The sequence below is a fragment of the Heptranchias perlo genome, chromosome 5 (assembly GCF_035084215.1).
Source record: "Heptranchias perlo isolate sHepPer1 chromosome 5, sHepPer1.hap1, whole genome shotgun sequence".
Classification (NCBI taxonomy): domain Eukaryota; kingdom Metazoa; phylum Chordata; class Chondrichthyes; order Hexanchiformes; family Hexanchidae; genus Heptranchias; species Heptranchias perlo.
Window position 1 is genome coordinate 12,628,842 of NC_090329.1, and position 14,771 is coordinate 12,643,612.

The following is a 14,771-nucleotide window of genomic DNA, read 5'->3' on the forward strand; positions in this document are numbered from 1 at the left end:
AGTGATCAAGGCAGCATTTGACCGAGTGTGGCACCAAGGAGCCCGAGTAAAACTGAAGTCATTGGGGATCAGAGGAATACTCTCCAATGGGTGAAATCATATCTGGTACAAAGGGAAACGGTTGTGGTCGTTAGAGGCCAATCATCTCCATCATAAAGTCAGAGGTGGGGCTGTTCTCTGATGATTGCAGCATTCAGATCCTTTCGCTATTCCTCAGATAATGAAGCAGTCACATGCGAGTGCAGCAAGCTCAGGACAATATCCAGGCTTGAGCTGATAAGTGGGCAAGTAACATTCATGCCACACAAGTGCCAGGCAATGACCATCTCCAATTGCAGTACCATCGCCGAATCCCCCACCATTAAAATGGTGGGAGGAAGGGGGAGTCACCATTGACCAGAAACTCAACTGGACCAGCCACATAACGACCGTAGCCACTAGAGCGGGTCAGAGGCTGGGGATTCTGTGTTGAGTGGTTCACCTCCTGACTCCCCAAAGCCTCTCTATCATCTACAAGGCATGACAGGAGTGTTATGAAATATTCTCCACTTGCCTGGATGAGTGCATCTCCAACAATACACAAGAAGCTCGACACTATCCAGGACAAAGCAGCTCGCTTGTTCGACATCCCATCCACGAGCTTAAACATCCACTCCCTCCACCACCGGTGTACGGTAGCTGCACTGTGTACTCTCTACAGGATGCAATGCAGCAAGTCACTAAGACTTCTTCGGCAGCACCTCCCAAACCCGCGCCCTCCACCACCGAGAAAGACAAAAGCAGTGGGTGCATGGGAACAACGTCACCTCCAAGTTCCCCTTCAAAACATCGATCGCCGTTCCTTCATCGTCGCTGGGTCACAATCCTGGAACTTCCTACCTAACAGCAATGTGGCGTACTTTTACCAGACGGACTGCAGTGGTTCAAGAAGACGGCTCACCACCACCTTCTCAAGGACATCTCGGGGTGGGCAATAAATGCCGGCCTTTGTCAGCGACGCCCACATCCCAAGAAGGAATAAAATAAATACAGTGTGAGCACAATGTGCAATGGCCCAACCAATACGTTCCTGGTTAAAACTTGTTATGTGACTGAAGAGCATTTGAACAATTTACAAATATAAAAATCAGCTCCTTGTATTGCTCTGCAATGCAGACCCTGTAAATGTCGGGATGGACAATTGGAATTTGGCTTCAGATCTCTCTTTGGAGGTCGGCTTTACTTCAGTGAACTTTGAGTGGTCCAGATCTCACCGACATTTACAATGACGCTGTTTTTGAGCGAGGGACTGAGCTGATTTTATTACTTTGCAGAAGAGACACGCAAGTCATCTCTTGGCCTCTCTTCTCAATAACATTACAAGGTGATTTACATCTTTTTATGTTGAACTCATGAGAGATGAAGAAAAACATTGTCACAAGTCATAAAATGATCTCATTTGGACCTGTTCCTCTGGACAAACCAAATACCTGAATTTTACTAATTGGAAATTTTACATGAGACACAAAATGTACCAGCAATTCTCTCTGACTCTTTATTCCCTGGAACATTTACAAGGTGCTTTACATCTTGTTTTCAGCTTGAAGTGAAACTGGTTATTCGCAACGAAGAGCAGTGTGTGTCAAAGGTCAGAAAGTGACCTCCGTGGGTCAGTTCTTGTCAATTCATCAAGTAACTGGGATTTTGCTGAAATCAGACAATTTGTGGACAGGTGCACACAAGTCTCCAGTCAAAGCAACCACTGCCTTGAATTTCTTTGCAACTGGACCTTCCAGGCACCATCATTCATATTTTGCCATTTTATTCAGGCAGCAGCTCCTGATTCCATTAATATTCTCAGTGAGGCTCTCCTCAGGTGGGCTGCACACTTCATTTCCTTCCCAATGGAACCAGGGAGCAAGACAGCAGCACAGCTGAGCCCAATCCTGTCCTCACCTGATATCCATAACCGTGCATGTTCTAGCAGGGATCAGTGGACACTAGCCAGTAACAGGAACCCTGCTGCTCTTTTCCCATTTCCCAGACGAGGGATCTTTGGCCACCTGGTGGAGATCAGATGACTCAGCACAGACTGGAGATTAAACCTCAGTCCCTGCTGGTCTTTATGGTTCCAAGTTCCACATTTCAGGCCAACTTACCAACTGAAACAAAAGATGATTTCCAGAGACCCATTTTTGAACACATGTATTCTGGCTGACTGGTATTGAGATGGAAAACAAGCAACCATGGACACACAGACCATCTACACCTCCACTGTTCACCAGGATTGTCTCCAGGCATCAACTTCATACCCAACAATGGTCCAACCAGGCCCCATCCACCACCATCCTCCGGCCCAACTGGTCGATGCCGGTGTTTATGCTCCACACGAGCCTCCTCCTTCCCTACTTCATCTGATCCTATCAGCATATCCTTCTATTCCTTTCTCCCTCGTGTGCTTATCTAGCTTCTCCATAAATGCATCTATACTATTCATCTCAACTACTCCTTGTGGTAATGCGTTCCACATTCTTACCACCCTTTGGGTAAAGAAGTTTCTTCTGATTCCCGATTGGATTTATTGGTGACTATCTTATATTTATGACCTCTAATTTTGAACTCCCCCACAAGTGGAAACATTTTCTCCACATCAACCCGATCGAACCCTTTGTTGTGGTTGGCGAGCAGCACGGCCAAAACGTTCCCACTTACTGCAGGCAAAGCTGGAGGCAGTCCGAGAAATGAAAGTGCGCAGGAGTGATGCGCGAGTGTGAAGTCGTTTTCTCCTGGGTTGCTCGCAGCTGCACCCGGGAGATCAATCTTCCATTCCCATAGATTCCCAAACAGGGAGGGTCGGCAACACTAAGGGCGTGAGCTGGAATCATTCAAAAAATGTCTGCCTCGGGTGTTCAGACTTCCCTGGAGCCGACACTCAGAGAGTTAATGATTCCTAAATCCATCACAAGCTTGGAACAAAGCAACATTTCCATATTCAATCAGCCACGGTATTTCTTCAACACAATGTTCCTGCCTGCAGCTAACTGTATTCAAAATCATCTTCATAAAACAATATAAAAAGATCTGAACTTGTTACTCAAACACCAGATCCACCTGAAGGTGCTGAAAGTCATTCAGTTCGTTCAACATTGATCAGAGTGGACACTGAGATGCTGAGACTCTGCTTAACTGTGTCTGTCCTCTTCGGGCATCAAATTGCTGGAAAGGAAGTAGAACAAGAGATGATCGATCTCTGCGATGATGTTTTCTGCATTGAGCCCACAGAAATCATTCCGTACAATGTAAGTATAGTTAGGAGTCGACTGCGTGCTGTCATGTTTGCACCAGTGGAAATTATTTATGGTCTGTTTTTGGGTCCATAACCAGCAGCTCACCGACAGCGCGAGTCCCAACCGAGAATCCTGAGGCCGGCCTGATTGGTCCACGGGCCTCATTAACATTTTATACGTGAGCTGTCATCTCCTGTCGCACCTCCACAGGCAGCTTGTGAATTTTACTACGAAGAATATCGGGCTGTTTGCCTCTCCAGCAGCAGCCTGAAGCTCAACTCCGGGAGGGGGTTTGGAGGAACAACAGGTGGGGGGTGGGGGCAATCGCAAGGACTGTGGAGTCAGGGAGCACTCCTGCTTCTCCTGGCTCCACTCAATCCAAGCCAATTTCTGTAAGGGAGCTTATAACAGCTACTTTACATGTGCAAAAGGCTTAATGCCTCTTGTAACCGGCCGCCAGGTATGCCTGCAAAACCGTACCAAAGTGGCGGTGCCTTTAAAGCAGGCCCAGTTCGGGCGCGAGACTTTGCACTCCGAAATTGGTCCTTTTTGTCCCAGAATTCTGCACAGAAACAAGGCCCATTTTCTACCCCATTGAAAAATATATAACGTGACAAAAGACTCAGAGAGAAACCCCACACCTGGACATGTGGTCATTAGCACTCATTCAGTGTGGAAGGGTTTTAATAATATTCTCTCTGTTTTTTATTGAAACCCAAGGGGAAGGACCAAGGCCCAGAGAGCAGGACTGGAACCCAGGGTGAAAGAGTCAAAGAGAAAACAAGGTGAATCAGGAAGTGCTGATGCCAAGAGTCCCATCAAAAAATTCCAAACTCTCTTTAAAGCCCAAACCATCCAGGACATGAATACTGCTGCCACCCCTGGGCATCTAGGAGAGTTCACATAACACAGATGTTTTAGAGTAACTGTACAATTGTGTCATGTGGTAATATCTGTTCTCTTGTTACCTTAGAATTATGAACTGATGGAATATGCAGCCTTCCAATGGATTGAAACAGAAGTTAATGGAACGGATATGAAGACTGCAGTAAGGACTGGCCTGGACAAACTTATGAAATATGCACATTTTTCGAATGCTGCAGGTACATTAGATGTTCCTTCAATGTGACAAAGAAATGCAAAACAACCCTTCCCTCTTAGACCTGTCTTATTTGAAACTATCTGTATAGAGAGGTTCACTGACCAAAGAATTCCATGATTGTCAATCCCAGCGGTTGTGCCAGGATTGTGCCCATTGTGCCCTCCATAACTGATCCCCACTGACGTTCGTGAGATCGGTGGGAGAGCTCCTCATTCTCATGTTGCTGGTGGGCAGAAGTGCCACATAGGCTACTTCTTTGGTGCTCGCAGGCCCTGTGTGCCCAGAATATGGGGAGGCTGCGCACACACGGGGGGAGTGGGTTCCAAGCTCGCGTTCCGACTCCAGCCGTGGCCATTGAATTTGGATAATACTGGCTCTTTGCCAGGCCTGAACCCCACTATTGGAGTCCACCTGCTCCCTTGTGGAAGGCGATACACTTCATCTCTCTCTGGCGTACTGACTGCTACTGGAATGTGGGATCCTGACTGAGGATCAGAGCAGGAAATTCTGTCTTAGGGAGTCCTCACCCCTGGCCAGCCCCAACATGTCATTTGCCTTGTAAGAGCTGAATGGAAGTCGACGCCAAAGTTACATCTGGAGACAAAGTCGGACTTGGTTGAGTTTAGTACAGGAGCAGCAGAGTTTTGGATGAGCTGAAATTTACAAAGGGTGGGAGATGGGAGGCTGCAGAGAGAGTGTTGGAATAGTTGAGACTGGGGGTGAGAATCATAGAATCACAGAATGGTACAGCACAGAAGGAGGCCATTCGGTCCATCGTGCCTGTGCCGGCTCTTTGAAAGAGTTATCCGATTAGTCGCACTCTCCTGCTCTTCCCCAATAGCCCTGCAATTTTTTCCCCTTCAACTAATTATCCAATTCCCAGAAAGACATGGATGAGGTTTTTAGCAGCAGATGGGCTGAGGTCGGAGCAGGTAGTGGGATGGAATCAATGGTCAGTACACCACCCAAGAGCTGGACCAATAGGACGGCCCAAAGGCTGAGGAGAGTGAAGGGAACCGATCGCAGAGGGGATGGAATTTCTTTAAGATGATACCGATTTTCTCCATTAGGAGCATTAAAAATAATTCGGCCGCCTTCTTTCTTCAGCCCTTCCTGGACCTTGGTGCCTCCCCGTCAGACTGCCTTCATGGAGCAGGTGGTTCTGTTGTGCCTCTACTGGTATAAGCAGACCAACCCGACCATGGGAATGACCCTGGCCCAACGATTTGGGACAGAGTCAACACCGAGGCACTTCCTGTGGTGGAGCAGGTTTCAGGGCCCTGGAGTCTATAATTCAGGATGAAATTACTCAGTATTCGGAGAATCCTGATTTCATCCGGGCCAATCAGCACAGATTTCTCAGCGACAGGTCATACCTGACCAACCATATAGAATTGTATGAAGAAGAAACAGAGAAGATGGATGAAGTAAATGTGCTGGTTGTGGTTTATCTGGATTTTGAATAAGGTTTTGAGAAGGTACCACATGAGTGTCTTCCACACCCCAGCACCATTCTCCCTGCCCCCACCTGTAACTTCAGACTCACTATGAGCAATGCCACGGGTGATCTGCTAGTAAAATGCTGTAACAGTGTTTTTTTCTTTGTCTGCAGATACGATTGTTCCTGTCTCTGCACCTTTGGGACTTACTGGATTCTTGGTAAATGGCACATTACAACAGAAATTCTTCATAACTCTAACTGTACCTGTTCAGGTCGTCAGTCCACCTGAACCAACAGATCAAACTGTTAAAATAGGAACTTCTCCTGGTGGCTGGTACTATGTCAGGTGAGTTTAGTTGGTGATTTATTGTGTTTGATATTTCTTTACATCAGCTGCCTTGCCAACATCACTCAACCTGTAGTGAGACTGTGATTAATGGGCTGGTCCAGTCAGGTGGGGAAGTTGGCCAACATTAATCATATAATGAGGTGGTTCATGTCTCACAACCTTCAGTTCCTTCTTCTGAGGACACGGCCAGACCTTCACACTCACATTACTCAGGCTCATATGGAGCACTGGACATGGCGGACTCACAATTCCTCGGACGTGATCCCAGGATGTGAATTCTATCCTTTGTAACTAAAGTCGTTGGACTTTTCTCTGCTGGAATGTCCCATTAGTATTACACTCCCCAATTGTAACAATAACAGGGCTGGTTCCTGTTTCTCAGACATTCTCACATACACCACATTCTGTCAATCTGAGTCCATTCCCTTTATCCCCACTCTCTGTCTCCGAGCTCCCAACCCACTTTCACTTTCTTTGATCCGTGCCCTTCTATTCTACTGTAATTATTTTAAATGCTCTCTTGGATGTGCACTTGAAGGGCCTTCACCTACAGGGCTACGGACCAAGTGCTGGAAAGTGGGATTAGGCTGGATTGCTCTTTTTCAGCCGGCACAGACACGATGGGCTGAATGTCCTCCTTCTGCGCCGTAAATTTCGATGATTCTATATGTAAAACAATCAGAGAAAGTGGAATGTTTCCTCTCAAAGTACAGAATGTGGTCAATGTGGAGTTTCTGAGCTAGAAATCATGGCTGGATGCAGTCTATCTTTATAAGGCAGCATATCTTAGAGTTATTGTGTGAGAGTTCCCGACTCCAGATTATAATTAACACAACAATTACAACAGCTCTCACAGGGCTGCTAGCTGCTCTTGATTTCCATTTGAGATTAAAATGACTGGGTACAGATTGACCCCATTCAGTGACGAGGAGCTGGTAGGCCTGGTGCAGGAGGTCCTCCAGCAAAGGGAGACCTTATTTGGAGGAGAGACCACCCATCAATAAACAGAACTGCCCTAGCACCGTGGTTGGAGATGACACAGTGCACCAATGCAGTCTGACTTGTTGCCCCAACCTGGGAGTAGGTGATGAAGAAAATCTTTGGTTTCTGTGACGTTAGTGTGTAAACTAGTAACACCACTTTCAGACATTGTCTTTCCAAGATTCTTTATTGCTGCTCACTCGGTGCAGCATCACCGAGGGGAACACAGGGCACTTCACCAATTCCTGAGCCCTGTAAAAGCCCAGACATGCACATTCTCTTCTGTTTCTCTGGGCCATGTTAACATATCACAGTACTGCCCATGTTGGTAATTAGTTGGTTAATTATGAAGCACCAGGGATACGACACCAGCACAAGGGTCTCACAGCTCCATGTTCACACACTCACATCAGGTGGCTGTTGTCCTGGGCATTTCGGTGGAACTCATCTTCTCCACAATCCTATTTCTTACATTGGTCCTTTCCATATCTGCCTGGAGGAGAAGGCTGCACATAACAGAGGGCAGCACTAGCAGACAGGAGGGTGGTCACCAAAGCTATGACCCTTCACTCCTACTGAGGGGAGGCCCATCAGGATTATGATGTTGTTGGCAATAGCGGGGCTGAGGGAGGGTGAACTCAGAGGGCTCCAAATGGTGATCACCCTTTGATTTTTATTCCTTGAAGATAATTCTGTCATCTCATGTATCAAGGCCAGAGGGAGTGATGAGACCATCTCCCACCAGTGATAGAAGGGAAACTAATAATAAATGAAGGGGAGGAACTTATCGTATTCAACATTAGTTATAAAATGGTAATGGAGAACATAATGGGATTTGGGGTCGATAAATCTCCAGGACCTGATGATTTCCATCCCGGGGTATTAGAAGAATTAAGTGAGGAAATTGCAGAAATGTTAAATTTCATCTTTCAAAACTCTCTTGATTCGGGAATTGTGCCATTACATTCGAAAATTGCTAATGTCCGTCCATTATTTAAGAAGGGTGGGAGAGAGAAACCACGTAACTACAGGCCTGTCAGTTTAACATCAGTTGTGGGGAAGCTACTGGAATCTATCCTGATAAAATAGAGCGACTGAGCACTTGGCCAAATATGAGCTGATCAGAGAGAGCCAGCATGGCTTTGTTAAAGGTAAGTCATGTCTGACTAAACTCGTTGAATTTTTTGAGGTCGTCATTAATAAGGTGGACAAGGAAGTGTCTATGGATGTTATCAATATGGACTTCCAGAAGACATTTGATAAGGTTCCACACAAAAGATTATTGGCAAAAATGAGTGTGCACGGAATTGGAGGCAGCCTTTTGACTTGGGTCGGAAATTGGTTGGGAGCTCGGAGACAGAGAGTGGGGATAAAGGGTATGTACTCAGATTGGCACAATGTAACCAGTGGATCTGTTCTGGGGTCTCAACTTAACCATATTTATTAATGACTTGAATGAAGGAATAGAGCTGTCTATCCAAGTTGCCAGATGACACAGATTAGGAGACACAGTAAGTAGTAGAGATGGGAGCAGAAAGTTGCAAAGGGCCATAGACAGGTTAAGTGAGTGGGCAAAACTATGACAGATGGACAAGGGTGAGATCATTCACCTTGGACCCAAGAAAGATACATTTTCTAAATGGTGAGAAACTAGGAACTGTAGAGGAGCAAAGAGATTTGGGAGTCCAGGTATAAAAAGTAATCAAAAAGGCAAATGGAATGTTGGCCTTTATCTCAAGGGGACTGGATTACAAAGGTGAAGAAGTTATGCTTCAGTTGTTTCGAGCCTTGTCCAGCCCCCATCTGGAGTAATGCATTCAGTTCTGGGCCTCAGGAAGGAAATATTGGCCTTGGAGGGGGTGCAGCGCAGATTCATCAAAATGATACTGGGGCTTAGAGGGTTAAATTAGGAGAACAGTTTCCATAAACTTGGCTTGTATTCCCTTGAGTATAGACGATTGAAGGGTGATCTGATCGAGGGGTTTAAAATGTTCAAAAGATTCAATAAGGTAGATACAGAGAAACTATTTCCTCTGAAGGGGGAATCAAAAACGAGGGGATTGGATCTTAAAATTAGGCCATTCAGGAGGAAAATTAGGAATTACTTTTTCACACAGGATAGTAGAAATCTGGAATTCTCTCCCCCAGAAGGCTGTGGATGCTGGGACTATTGGAGCTTTCAAGACTGAGATCAATAGATTTTTGTTGGGTAAGGGTATTAAGGGATATGGATCAAAGGTGGGGAAATGGAGTTGAAGTATAGATCAGGCATAATCTAATTGAATGATGAAGCAGGCTCGAGGGGCTGAATGGCCTACTCCTGTTCCTATCTTCTTTTCAATCTGCTTGGTTTCCAGACAGGTTTCATCAGGAGGAATAAAAATAAAAATTCTTCATTCTTAATTTTGTTGCAGGGTTTTCGACACCAAAGTTTACGGCCAACATTACCACGAACTCGTCATGGAATTCCTGAATGACCTGGAACAAGACAAACAATCCTTTGATAGGAGATTCTTTTCCATCTCTTGGTTTAGCACAGATGGGATCATGGACATCGCCGTTCAAAGGAAAGAAGAATGAAACTTTTCTGAAAGGTTCTGTTACTTTTACAGACATCAAACAGTGAGATGTGCTTAACTCTATTCTTAACCTTCAGTTTGGGCCTCTCACCCAATACTCATTGGGTTTAACCCTGTACGTGAGCCTGTGTTGGGATTTTGAAAGATTCCCCACATGCCCCATCCCAAGAGCCCTGTGCATGGTGAGCCTGTTTATAAATACTGTCCTCTACTGGCAGTTGGCAGTTTGTGTCTCCCACCCACACTGCTGCTTTGTGAGGTGGAGCTTCTTTATTCACAATTATTCAGCAATGTTAACTCCAACAGTGAGGCTTTTGTACTTTTACATTCACTGTTCACATTATTTGGTTTTATCCGATGAGCCTGAACAACGGCTCTTTCCAGGTGCACCGTTCAATGTGTCACCACTTGTCGTCCTCTGGTCGATATTCCTGGTTTTCACCAGGGGGTGAACCTCCTTGTCATTCCCCAGATGAAATACGTTGGGGAGAAACGTGGTCTTCCACCCAGACGTTAACCAGACACTCGGCTCCGGCCCTGGCAGATCTGACTGACCCTGGCAGAGGAGTCCCGGCTGCTGCTGTTCCTTTTAATATTGTTTATAATTAGCTTCCCCCTTCAATTCCAAGTTATTTGCCAGTCTCCCACATTCATTGCTGACCGACCACCTCTGAGGGGCAGCTTTGGTGATCTCCCAGTTGTGTAAGCGGGGAGAAACCACACTGAAGGTTAAAGGAGAATTACTCAAACAGTAATAGGAACCTCCACATTGAATCGTTTCCTGTTAGAAACAGCAGGATAAAAGCAACTTGGCCAATTACAGCCCTACCAGCCGACTCCCAATCATCAGCAAAGTGATGGAAGGAATCATGAACAGTGCTATCAAGCAGCTCTTACTCACCAATAATGCCCGCATGGAGCAAGACCTGGACAACATCCAGGCTTGGGCTGATAGTGACAGGTAACATTCACACCCCACAAGTGCCAGGCAATGACCATCTCCAATAAAGGAGTGCCTAATCACCTCCCGTTGACATTCAATGGCGGTCCCATCACCTAGTTCCCCACCATCAACATCCCAGAGGTCACGATTGAACCTCAACTGGACCAGCCACATAAATGCCGTGGCTTCAAGAGCAGGTCAGAGGCTGGGTATTCTGTGGCGAGTGGCTCACCTTCTGACTCCAAAAGATTTTCCTTCATCGTCACTGGATCAAAATCTAGAACCCCCTACCTGACTGCATTGTGGGAGCACCTTCACCACACAGAGTGCAGCGGTTCAAGTAGAAACCCCACCACCACCTTCTCAGGGCATCTAGAGATGGGCAATAAATGCCGGCCTTGCCAGCGACGTCCACATCTCAAGAAAGATTAATAAAAGTAAATCTGGTAGTTTTGAAAAAAGAGCCATCAAGTCATAAAGATATTTGTTTAAAGTCTCCATACTGCACATACACAGGGCTAAATCCAGTTGTACATGGGTGGTGGGCCTTCATTTCGGCAACAGGGATTAATCACTGCAGTAATTTCCCTTTTCTATAATCTTGCTTTAAATGAATCGTGCAGAGACTGAGATTGAGATGGATCTGGTGGCAGATATAGTTCCAGGATATTCTATCTTCACACAGCAATGGATTATGTGTATGTTTATCCCAGTCATGTTGACCAGAACATTTAAAGGTGATGTGAAAAGAACTAATTGTAAATGGAAAGTGTTGCAGAGCACAGAGTATTGAAGTTGTTACATGTGAAATCATGGATGGTCAGATGTGGGCTCATACCTGGGGCCTCTCACTCTGTGAGTTGCTGACCACAAGCAGAGACCAGGTGCTTCCACTGAGCAAGCTGTCACCAGGCCCCTCTCACACTCCTTTTGCTGCCCAGCACAAGTCAGTCTTTCCTGGGGCAGATTGTCCACTCAGTCACAAATATTCAGTAACAAAACAAACTACTTCATTCAGTTAAAGTACTTAGACAGCAGGATGTGCTTTTTATCTGCAAGCGTTAGTTCAACACTGAATCATTGAATTAAAGGGGAAGATTAGAACTGTAAAGTCACAGTGTGTTCACCATTTGTAAAATGTTGAGGCTTTCATCACATCATCTGGAAGAATTTCCTACCATGTTTAAATTGTTCTGTCTCCTGTACTCTGAAATATAATGGGAATAGACTGTATAACAGACTGTGTCAGCAGCACGCTGTGCACTGTAGGCTATACATTCATTACAGAAACCTGCTCATTGGGACACCCTGTGTGGGACTAAAGTATTCCCTTTTCCAACCATTCCTAATAAGCAAATACTGGACATTGTTGTAGTGATGAGAAGAAAGATATTTTCTGAATCCAGTTTGGCCTTCCTCGGATCACTGCAAATCCATGGACTGAAGATGGCATAAAGGTCAGATTCAGACTGATTCTGTGATTGAGAAAATGATCGATTCAGGTATTGCTCCAGTTCACAGGTGGCCCATTCACAGGCCTCTCTTGTGGAGTAAAGAATCCATTGTCTTTTAGCCTTTGTTTGTCTTTTGTTTCTCAAACTGCTGGGAATGTATTCTCACTGTGAAATAAAGAGGGTGATGCATCACAACACTTGGTCTCATGTTACATTCCTACTCACAAACAAAACAGGTCTCTGTTACACAGCAAGTAACATATTAGGCAGGAGAAGACCGTTGCACCATCGAGCCCACCAATTCACACTATTCCCGTGGTGCATTTCTCATAACCCTTTTTAAAATTGAGTTTTAGTAAAATGGAGTTAAAGCCGAAGAGCAGCCCATAGGTCAGGTTTACTGTATATTTGTTGGGCTGGGACGAGCAGGAGTGCTCCTCCAGGTTCCACAAAACCAGACTGGGAAGCTGTATCTCTGGGTCAGCCTCCCTCCTGAGAAAGAACACCCCCCTCCCCCAGTGGAAATACCTGGAGGCCGGCCAGCTCATTGTCTCCACAATCCAGTGTTATTTCTCCATCTTAATACATTAATTCTAATCGAAACCAGTCAATTAACTGACACAGACACAACCCTGTCAAGAACCCTGATACCGACATCACGAAGACACATCCTCGATTAGGTGGTCAGTAGGTGGTGCCAGTAAACTGTTCCACGGACTTACCACCCTTTTATTAAATAGGTTCCTCCTGCTTTATTGTCAGAAGCCCTTTGCAGGCAGCCTGAGGACTGAATGTAAACAGCGCGACACCTGGACCCACCTGTTCTGGTGCCAAGGTCCCAAAGGCTAATGTCCCTCATGTCTTTTTCTGTGAGAAATGTTGGGATTTAAAGAAGTGAGGAAATCGGGCTCGGGCCAGAAAGAAGGTTCCTTGAATGAACAATTCATGAGGCTGTTCTGTGACTCGTCAGTGTGAGGTAAAAAAACATGAAACGATAAAGGACATGTCTTATGGTTTCACCAACATGACCATTCCCCATACTGAGGCACTCTGATTCATATTATATAGTCTCAGTGTAAGTGGTCCCTGGATTTGGTCTCAGTGTAAGTGGTCCCTGGATTTGGTCTCAGTGTAAGTGGTCCCTGGATTTGGTCTCAGTGTAAGTGGTCCCTGGATTTGGTCTCAGTGTAAATGGTCCCTGGATTTGGTCTCAGTGTAAGTGGTCCCTGGATTTGGTCTCAGTGTAAATGGTCCCTGGATTTGGTCTCAGTGTAAATGGTCCCTGGATTTGGTCTCAGTGTAAGTGGTCCCTGGATTTGGTCTCAGTGTAAATGGTCCCTGGATTTGGTCTCAGTGTAAATGGTCCCTGGATTTGATCTCAGTGTAAGTGGTCCCTGGATTTGGTCTCAGTGCTCATGGTCCCTGGATTTGGTCTCGGTGTAAGTGGTCCCTGGATTTGGTCTCAGTGCTCATGGTCCCTGGATTTGGTCTCAGTGTAAGTGATCCCTGGATTTGGTCTCAGTGTAAGTGGTCCCTGGATTTGGTCTCAGAGAGGAAGCTAACTGTCACCATCTCCTCGTCCCAGTCCACTTCACTCAATCAGCTTTTGATCTTTTCCTCACCTTTCTTTTGTCAATAGTGGTGTCTAAGCTTAATCCTAACCCCTAACCTCTAAGCCTAACACCCTAACCCAACACCCTAACCCCAGGTCCTATCCCAACACCCTAACCCCAGCCCCTAACACTAACCAGTAGCCCCAACCACTAACCACAATGTTAACCAATAACCACTAACCCTAATTTGTGTATTCGGGCGATGCAGGGCTGTGTTTTGGTGTCAGTAGTCACTGTGATGCCGCTGATGGTGCCAGTCGGCCGCGTTGTCAATAGCCACACAGGTGGGGCAAAGGTCATCCAAAGAAAACCTGAAAAAAGCCAGAAGGGAGCTGGTTTATTTGAACAGTGAAAGTTACAGAGTAAGGCACGCAGATTGCCATGGGAAGGAAGGGCTCCTCTTTTCTCCTCTTCTTGTAGTTTCTCTCCCCACTGTGGAAGACCCAGAGATAATGCTGACATGGTGTGGGCAGCAGAGACTGTTATGTGCTTGTGATTGAAAACTAATAATCACTAAGGCTGCCGGTTTTGGTTGTTTAACATTAGGAATACAGGAAGTCATCAAGACAGGTGCATTCCTGACCAGAATGGTCGGTGGCTCAGTCTAAGGCCCATTCTGACTTGGTGCCCTTTCTGTTCCGACTCATCCTTCTGATATTTGACTCATATTCTGGGGCAGAATGATAGAAATGTTTAAAATTATGAAAGATGGGATGGGGTAGATAGAAGCAGCTGTTTCCAGTGGTTGAGGGATCAACACAAGGAGCCATAGATACAAGATTAAATGTACGAGATTTAGAACAGTGATCAAGAGAAACTTCTTTTCATGGAGAGCTGTGATGCTGTGGAATTCACTTCCAGGGTTAATGGTTGAGGCACAAAGTTCTGTAGTGACAAGTGGGCCTCATGTCTTTATCCAAGAAAGGCCTCAGCTCAGTCATTTTGCTCCAAATGTTGACGCAATGGTTCAAGCTAAGAGGTGCCAAGTATCGGGGAGCAGCAGTAGCAGTAAATAAAATCTCAATGTAATTAAGTACCAATAT

At 45.7% G+C, this 14,771-nt stretch overlaps 1 protein-coding gene across 1 annotated transcript; it reads left to right on the forward strand.

The window, feature by feature from the left end:
* Nucleotides 1–3,094: 3,094 nt before the first annotated feature.
* LOC137321329 (heme-binding protein 1-like) lies at nt 3,095–12,310 on the forward strand. The gene is made up of 4 exons (XM_067983705.1): nt 3,095–3,278; nt 4,240–4,369; nt 5,981–6,155; nt 9,554–12,310. Exons 1-4 carry the CDS (start codon nt 3,147–3,149, stop codon nt 9,717–9,719), a joined length of 603 nt encoding a protein of 200 aa, XP_067839806.1. The 5' UTR covers nt 3,095–3,146; the 3' UTR covers nt 9,720–12,310.
* The last annotated feature ends 2,461 nt before the right edge of the window (nt 12,311–14,771 follow it).

Excerpts from the sequence above, each read along its gene's own strand:
- LOC137321329 (XM_067983705.1), top strand. The coding sequence starts at position 3,147 with ATGCTGAGACTCTGCTTAACTGTGTCTGTCCTCTTCGGGCATCAAATT. Across the intron at positions 4,370-5,980 it reads ACATTTTTCGAATGCTGCAG|ATACGATTGTTCCTGTCTCT; the intron begins GTACATTAGATG and ends CTTTGTCTGCAG. Across the intron at positions 6,156-9,553 it reads GGTGGCTGGTACTATGTCAG|GGTTTTCGACACCAAAGTTT; the intron begins GTGAGTTTAGTT and ends ATTTTGTTGCAG.